At 70.4% G+C, this 8,050-nt stretch overlaps 1 protein-coding gene across 1 annotated transcript; it reads right to left on the reverse strand.

Moving 5' to 3' along the window:
• Window positions 1–1,805: 1,805 nt before the first annotated feature.
• PIH1D1 (PIH1 domain containing 1) lies at window positions 1,806–8,044 on the reverse strand. The gene is made up of 11 exons (XM_039510204.1): window positions 7,896–8,044; window positions 7,191–7,296; window positions 6,576–6,642; window positions 6,288–6,473; window positions 5,898–5,959; window positions 5,694–5,778; window positions 5,136–5,232; window positions 4,135–4,223; window positions 3,544–3,548; window positions 2,842–2,985; window positions 1,806–2,246 (listed from the first exon to the last, which is right to left on the reverse strand). The coding sequence occupies exons 2-11, from the start codon at window positions 7,272–7,274 to the stop codon at window positions 2,199–2,201; spliced, it is 867 nt and encodes a 288-aa protein (XP_039366138.1). The 5' UTR covers window positions 7,275–7,296; window positions 7,896–8,044; the 3' UTR covers window positions 1,806–2,198.
• Between the last annotated feature and the right edge of the window lie 6 nt (window positions 8,045–8,050).

An 8,050-nucleotide genomic window follows, 5' to 3' on the forward strand; every position in this document is an offset into this window, starting at 1 on the left:
CTCCACTCCCCTCCCCAGAGCCGAGGAGAGAACCCAGGAGTCCTGGCTGCCAGCTCCCCCTGCTCTAACCACTAGACCCCACTCCCCTCCCCAGAGCCGGGGAGAGAACCCAGGGGTCCTAGCTCCCAGACCCCTCCGGCTCTAACCACTAGACCCCACTCCCCTCCCCAGAGCCAGGGAGAGGACCCAGGAGTCCTGGCTGCCAGCCCCCCCGCTCTCACCACTGGACCCTGCCCCCCTCCCAAGGCAGTGGTCCTGGCCAGCTCCGAGCTCGCCCTCCCCTGGGCCCCGGAGCTGCCAGCTGTCAGTAGCCCCAGCCGGCCGGGAGGCAGCTGCCCAGACCGAGGTGTGTGTGTGTGGGGGGGGGGGGGGAACGTGCCCCGGTGGGAGACAGATGGTGCGAGCTACTCAGGGCACAGCTCCCCCACCCTTGGCGGGTGACGGGGGAGCAGCCGGCAGCTTTGAGCAGATCTGTGACCCCACAACCCACCAGACACCACTCCCCTCCCAGAGCCAGAACCCAGGAGTCCTGGCTCCCAGCGACCGCCGCCCCCCGCTCTAACCACTGGACCCCACTCCCCTCCCAGAGCCGGGGAGAGAACCCAGGAGTCCTGGCCCCCAGCAGCCCCCGCTCTAACCACTAGACCCCACTCCCCTCCCAGAGCCGGGGAGAGAACCCGGGAGTCCTGGCTCCCAGCGACCACCGCCCCCCGCTCTAACCACTGGACCCCACTCCCCTCCCAGAGCCGGGGAGAGAACCCAGGAGTCCTGGCTCCCAGCGACCGCCGCCCCCCGCTCTAACCACTGGACCCCACTCCCCTCCCAGAGCCAGAACCCAGGAGTCCCGGCCCCAAGTGACCTCCCCGCTCTAACCACTAGACCCCACTCCCCTCCCAGAGCCAGGGAGAGAACCCGGGAGTGCTGCACCCCCCTCCCCCACCGCCAGTGAGAATTACATCGCAGGAGCAATGGAAACTATCCAGCACCAGATTGAATGGGTGGGTGGGTGCGATAATGAGATGCAAATATATGCTCAGAGGAGTGAGTGTAGACAGGGTCTGGGGGGGTAAAAGACAGAACGGGCTTGGGGCCCCCCCATGTCTGAGTTTCGGGGGGGGGCAGGAGCCAGAGACAGCACCAGAGCTCCCAGCACAGCAGTGAGGCCTTAACTGGGCTCAGGGAAAGGCTGCAGGTGCCCCCATCCCCCAAGGGGAAAGCCCCCCCCCCCGCGAGCCGGCCAGTCCCTGCCCCGGGGCCGGGTGGGAGCCGGTGCCCCCTAGAGGGGACAGGCCCCTGCCCCATCCCCCGCCCCCCCCGAGCCAGCCAGGCCCCGGCAGAGGGAAAAGGCCCCGCATGGGGCGGCAGAGAAAATGCTGCAGCCCCTGGCGCGGCTGGCAGATGGCGGGGGGGCGGCGGGGGGGGCACAGGCTGTACCAGGGAAGGTGAGAACGCGGCACGGGGGGGCGGAGTTGGCAGCACACAGGAGGGAGGGACAGAGAGCGAGAAAACCCGACTGGGACAGAAATCAGAGCCGGACCCGCACACGGAGCCCAGCCCCCCCCGCCGGCCTCCTGCCCCCTCCCACCCCCCAGCCGGGCAAGGCCGGGCCCTGCCCCCCCAGCCGGCGCTCCTGCCCCAGCCCCCCCAGCTGGGCAAGGCCGGGCACTGCCCCACCCAGCCGGCACTCCTGCCCCGTCCGCCCCAGCTGGGCAAGGCCGGGCACTGCCCCCCCCGCCGGTGCTCCTGCCCCCCCCCGCCGGGCGCGGCCAGGGCTGCCAGGCACAGACAGACGCCGCCGCGGTTCCATCGCACTGTTTATTCCGCTCCTTCGGGTGCAGATTTGACATGGCACGAGCCTGCCCCCCGACAAACCAGCTGCCCCCCCCATCCCCACGCCAGGGCAGCAGGGGCCTGCCCCCCCCCCGACAGCTGGTCTCTGGGGAGGCCAGGAGCAAGAGCTGGAAAGAAAAACCCAGGAGTCCTGGCTCCCAGCCCCACCCCCCTTGCTCCGACCACTTGGCCCCACTGCCCTCCCAGAGCTGGGGAGAGAACCCAGGAGTCCTGGTTTTCTCCGTCCGCCCATTGCCACTGGGCATCAGAGCCCCAACCCCCCACATGCCAGCTCCCCCTTGGTCTGGTGGGGGCCCCCCCCCACTCTGGATCCTGGAGTCTCTCCTAAGGGCAGAGGGGGGGTCTGCTCAGGGGGGCCCCAGCTGGGGCTGGATGGGCATCTTCACAGTCAGCACCTGCGGGGAGACGAGGGGGCGATGAGAGGGGAGGGGAGCGGGGGGCAGAGCTACAGCTGAGCAGTGGGGGGGGGGGAACACTGCGGAGGGGGAGGAGTCACGCAGAGGGGGAGGAGTCACACAAGGGGGAGGAGTCACACATTGGAGGTGGGGTCAGTGTCTTGTGGGAGGGGAGTTTTTGCCCTAGGGGATGAGAGCGCGGCCCACCCTGCTGCAGAGGGGCGGGATTCCCTGTGGGGGCAGGGACAGGGGGTTCCCCAGGGGCTGGGTGGCAGGGGAGGTTCCCGGGGGCAGGGACAGGGGCAATGGGAGCTGGGGTCCCCAGGGGCTGGGTGACAAGGGGCAATGGGGGGTCCCCAGGAGGCTGGGGGCAATGGGGTTCCTGGGAGCTGGGGGTCCTAGGGGCTGGGTGGCAGGGGCAATGGGGAGGTTCCCGGGGGGGCAGGGACAGGGGGCAATGGGGGGTTCCCCGGGAGGCTGGGGGGCAATGGGGGTTCCCCGGAGGGGCAGGGACAGGGGGCAATGGGGGGTTCCCCAGGAGGCTGGGGGGCAATGGGGGTCCCTAGGGGGCCGGGGGGGTTCCCGGGGGGCTCACCGCAGTGCGCCGGTGGAAGCGGGCGTGGCTGCGCTCCGGGACGATGTCGTGGGGGATGAAGATGTCGAGGACGTAGGGGTCTGGGCCCCCCCGCAGCACGACCCGGTCCTGCCCCAGCTCCAGGGAGAGCTCCCGCGCCGAGCCCTGCGGGAGGGGTCATGAGAGCCTGCGGGGAGCGACCTGCCCCACGGCGCCCCCCGAGGGGAGAGACCCAGCCCCAGCCAGCACCTCTGCCCTACGGCGCTCCCTGAGGGGAGAGACCCAGCCCCAGCCAGCACCTCTGCCCCACGGCACCCCCCGAGGGGAGAGACCCAGCCCCAGCCAGCACCTCTGCCCCACGGTGCCCCCCAAGGGGAGACACCCAGCCCCAGCCAGCACCTCTGCCCCACGGCGCTCCCCGAGGGGAGAGACCCAGCCCCAGCCAGCACCTCTGCCCCACGGCGCCCCCCGAGGGGAGAGACCCGCCCCATAGCACCCCCCAAACAGACAGACGTGCTCCATGGCTGACACCCCTGCCCTAGAGCGCCCCCTACGGAGAGACCCACCCCCCCCGGGCCAGCGCCCCGCCTCCCACCCCAGCCGGGACAGATCCTCCCCACCCGGCCAGCCTCCCGCCCCGGCCGGGACAGACTCGCCCCGGCCAGTGCCGCCTCCCGCCCCCGGCCGGGACAGACCCGCCCCGGCCAGTGCCCCACCTCCCACCACCCCTGCTGGGACAGATCCACCCCGCCCCGGCCAGCGCCCCGCCTCCAACCCCCGGCCGGGACAGATCCTCCCCGCCCCCAGCCAGCGCCCCGCCTCCCACCTCCCCGGCGGGACAGACCCGCCCCGGGCCAGCTCCCGCCTCCCACCCACCCCCGGCCGGGACAGACCCGCGCCCCTCCCCGGCCAGCGCCCCGCCTCCCACCCCAGCCGGGACAGAACCCACCCCGGCCGGGACAGACCCGCCCCTCCCCGGCCAGCGCCCCGCCTCCCACCCCAGCCGGGACAGATCCACCCCGCCCCGGCCAGTGCCCCGCCTCCCGCCCGGGACAGACCCGCCCCGGCCAGTGCCCCACCTCCCGCCCCGGCCGGGACAGACCCGCCCCGGCCAGTGCCCCACCTCCCACCCCCTGCTGGGACAGATCCACCCCGCCCCGGCCAGCGCCCTGCCTCCAACCCCGGCCGGGACAGATCGCCTCCCCGGCCCCCCCAGCCAGCGCCCGCCTCCCACCCCGGCCGGGACAGACCCACCCCGGCTGGGACAGATCCTCCCTCCCAGCCAGCGCCCGCCCCACCCCGGCTGGGACTCACCAGGCTGGAGGTGGATCTCAGCCAGCAGGAATTCGGGGGCCCCTCCCGCCGGCTCTGCCAGGATGGTGAATTTGGGGAGCACAGGGGAGCTGCAGAAAGGAACGGGGGTGGGGAGGGCAGGCGCTCAGAGGGGGACAGGGCTGAGCTCCCTGCCCGACACGGCACAACAGCCAGCGCCCCACTGGGGAGGGGGGACCCCAGCAGAGGGAGGGGATTTCGGCACCCAGTAAAAATCCCTGTCTGCCCCCCCCACATCCCGCTTTGCCCCAAGGCCCGGCCATGGACCCAGCCCCCCGACTCTGCCTGGGGACGGCCCAGCTCCATGGGTCTCTGGCTTGTCCCCCGGCCTTCGCTGCAAGAGACCCCCCCCCAGGGGACACGCCCAGGCCTGAGCCTTGTCGTCAATTTCAGCGATGGAAGGGGGGGGCCTTTAGCAGCCTCTCCGGCAGGGGCACCCCCCCCTGCACTAACCAGCATACACAGCCCCCTCCACCACTCAATTAGCCAGGGACACCGTTTCAACCAGGCCAGCCGGAGCCTTGCAATCACGTCCCATTGCCCCGCCCTGTCCATCCCGCTGCCTGGAGCCCCTCGCGCCGGACGCCGTCGCAAAGCTGGGGGGCTGGGCTTTTGGGGGGGGCTGAAATCAGGCTCACAAGAGGCCCACGGTTCTAGGCTACCCCCACCCCGATGGAGCTGGGCACGGTCGGCTCGGAGAAGCTGTGTTTTCCATCCCGGGGTGCGTGCCTGATGGGGGAGAGCCCATTGCACTCCTGGGGGGACGTTCAGACACACCCACTTATTTCCTCACTACGCATGGAGCCAGCGGAACTCTCTGCCACTGGATTTCCAGAGCAGCAGCCAGCAAGCAGAGAACGGCGGCCATGGGGGGGATGGGATTGGGGAGGGGGGTTGCTAAAATCCACAGCATCCCAAGGAGCTCGACCCACAGGGGGCAGCGTGTGGGGGGAGGGTAATCAGACACCCCCCCCCCCCCTCACCTGAAGTCCATCTCCTGTATGACGGGGCTGGACTTGGTGCGGATGGTCTGTCCCGAGATGGAGCCCATGAACTTCCGGTTCTTCAGGATTCGCCACGCTGCAGAGGGGCGGGGAAGGGGTTAATGGGGAGGGGCAGATCGGGGGCAGTGGAGCAAGAGCCCCCTTACCCCTCCCCAGCCCTGCCGGTGCCCCTCACTCCCGACCCGCAGCCCCTGCTAGCCCAGCCCTGCCCCCCCCCCCAGCTCTGCCGGTGCCCCTCACTCCCGACCCGCAGCCCCTGCTAGCCCAGCCCTGCCAGTGCCCCTCCCTCCTGACCCGCAGCCCCCTGCTAGCCCAGCCCTGCCCCCCCAGCCCTGCCGGTGCCCCTCACTCCCGACCCGCAGCCCCTGCCAGCCCAGCCCTAGGCTCCCCCAGCCCTGCCCGTGCCCCGCACTCCCCATCCGCAGCCCCCCCCAGCCCTGCCAGTGCCCCTCCCTCCCGACCCGCAGCCCCCGCTAGCCCAGCCCCGGGCTCCCCCCAGCCCTGCCGGTGCCCCTCACTCCCGACCCTGGACAGTACCTGGGTGATTGACGTCCATCTTGTACTTGTCTGCCAGCCCCTCCAGGGCGACGGTGATGAAGAACTCTTTGAAGAAGGGGTCAGCCTGGCACCGAAACGGGCAGGGTCAGTGGGTCCAAGGGGACAGCTGAACCCGCCGCCCCCGCCCCACATTACCTCCCCACCCCACCCGCAGCGGGGCCCAGCCCAGCAGGGGGCCCTCACCTCCACTTTGCTGAAGAAGCCGGAGTTGATGACCACGTCGTACGCGGTGCAGCCGTTCCCGCCTGCGAGAGAGAACGACCGTGAGCGCTCTGAGCTCCCCTGCCCCGCGGCCGGGGCTCAGACCCAGCACGGCCTGATCTCGGGGGCCGGGTGGGAGCCAGTGCCCCCTAGACGGGACAGGCCAGTAACCCATTCCCTGCCCCCCTGAGCCAGCCAGTCCCTGCCCTGGCGCCCCCTACAGGGATAAGGGACAGGAGTCCTTGCTGAGGGGCGGGAGTCACAAGAGATCCCAACAGTGGGTGTTTGTATGCGGGGGGGGGGGGCCCGCAGGGGTCAACGAGGGAGGTTCCATCCATAGGGCTGGGGGGTCACAGCGCGGGGGGGCCTCACTGTTGTCCAGCTCGGCGTGGGGCTCCCCCAGGCTCATGGGGATGCGGAAGGACGAGGCGCTGTCCGACTCGATGAGACACTCCAGCTCCTGGCGGCTGAGGTCGGGGGGCGCCGGGATGTGCAGCGACCGGCAGATGTTCACAAACACCTTCTCCTGGGAGCCCGCGTGGGTCTTAATGCAGAAGCCTGGAGGGAGAGGGAAAGGAAGGGGTTGGTGCCCCTCACTCCCGACCCACAGCCCCCCCCCCTTCATCCCAGCCCCAGGCTTCCCCCGCCCAAACTCCATACCAGGCTGAGGCTGGATCGGCTTCGAGTCACGCACCGAAGGCATCGCACTCTGGATCTTCTGGGTGGCCTGCAGGGAAAGGGGGATGAGACAGCACCAGACCCCACCACACCCACCCCGCGGTCCCTCCAGACCCACACGCCTGCAATGAGGCCCCAGCACAGCCAGGTCCTTGTGAATGAATCGACAACTACTCCCCCAACGTCCCCCGGGGATCCCAGCTGTGAGCCACCCCCCCAGCTCGCCTCAACTCAATCGCTGCATCACCTGGAACGAATGAGAGTGGGACCAAGGGGGGATCCCACCAGTCCTCACAGGGCTGATCCTGTGCCACCAGATCCCATCACCCCCCCACTTCCTCCTCACAGGGGCTGATTCCTCTGCCAGCTCCCTTGGCCAGATCCCACCTACCCACAGCTACCAGAGTGCCACAAACCCTGCAGGTGGGGAGGGAGCAGACGCCACTGGGTCGACCCCGCACCGAGAGACCCAGCCCTGCCGGCTCTGAGGGCTTGGTACTCCCCGACAGGGCCCCACAAGCAGAGCCAGCCTGCTGCCCCCACAATGCTCTCCAGCACCCGGGCGGGGGGCGGGCAGGAGCTGGGCCGCTCACAGACCTGGAGCAGCAGCTGTCTGAACTCCTCATCGTCTTCCTCCTCCAGCTCTGCCGACAGCAGGGACTTGTCCGTCTGGGACGCCATGGGCTCTGCTCCGGGGACGGGGCTGCAGAGCAGACAGAACTTCAGACAGATGTGCCAGCTCACGTGACGTGGGAGCGAGGGACCACGCTGCCCTGCCAGCCCCAAACCTGCCCCCTACCGCCATGGGCAGAGGGGCCCGCGGCCTCCCAAGCCAGGCCTGGTCCCTGGCAGCACGGACTCTGGAGCCCGGGGCACCAGGCCCGGCCACCAGCTGCAGGGAGCGGATCGGGGCACCGGGGGGCATTGGCTCCTGGGGTGCTCCCTGCAGCCCCCCACCAGGTGTCACCCCCGCGGCACCATGCCAGGCTGCCAGCGCTGCCAGCCCAGGGTGCCTGGAGGAGGCTGTGATACCAGCCCCCATGTCCCATCCCCCGCTGAGCCAGGCAGAGAACCCAGGAGTCCGGGCTCCCAGCCCCTCCCACTAGACCCTCCCTCCCAGAGCGAGAACCCAGGAGTCCGGGCTCCCAGTCCCCCCCAACTAGACCCTCCCTCCCAGAGCGAGAACCCAGGAGTCCGGGCTCCCAGCCCCCACTCGAACCCCCCTCCCAGAGCTGGGGCGAGAACCCAGGCGTCCGAGGTCAGGCAGGGCGGGGGTCCCCCAGCCCCCCCCCGAGCACTAACCCCTGCCCTTTGCCTCCCCGCTGCTATTGGCAACACTGGCCCAAGCCTGCGACGCCCACTTCCGGGAGCGTTACACCAACTTCCGCTGTCGGTTGCCACACTTCCGGTAAGGACAGTATCGCTTCCGGGGTAGGGTTTTTGCCGCACTTCCCGTC

Source organism: Mauremys reevesii, linkage group 22, assembly GCF_016161935.1.
Source record: "Mauremys reevesii isolate NIE-2019 linkage group 22, ASM1616193v1, whole genome shotgun sequence".
Lineage (NCBI taxonomy): Eukaryota > Metazoa > Chordata > Testudines > Geoemydidae > Mauremys > Mauremys reevesii.

Bases quoted from the DNA above. Each gene is read 5' to 3' on its own strand.
- PIH1D1 (XM_039510204.1), bottom strand. From the start codon at position 7,274: ATGGCGTCCCAGACGGACAAGTCCCTGCTGTCGGCAGAGCTGGAGGAG. The intron at 6,643-7,190 runs GTCTGTGAGCGG...CTTTCCCTGCAG, and splicing joins TCAGACAGCTGCTGCTCCAG to GCCACCCAGAAGATCCAGAG. The intron at 6,474-6,575 runs GTATGGAGTTTG...CTCTCCCTCCAG, and splicing joins GCCGATCCAGCCTCAGCCTG to GCTTCTGCATTAAGACCCAC.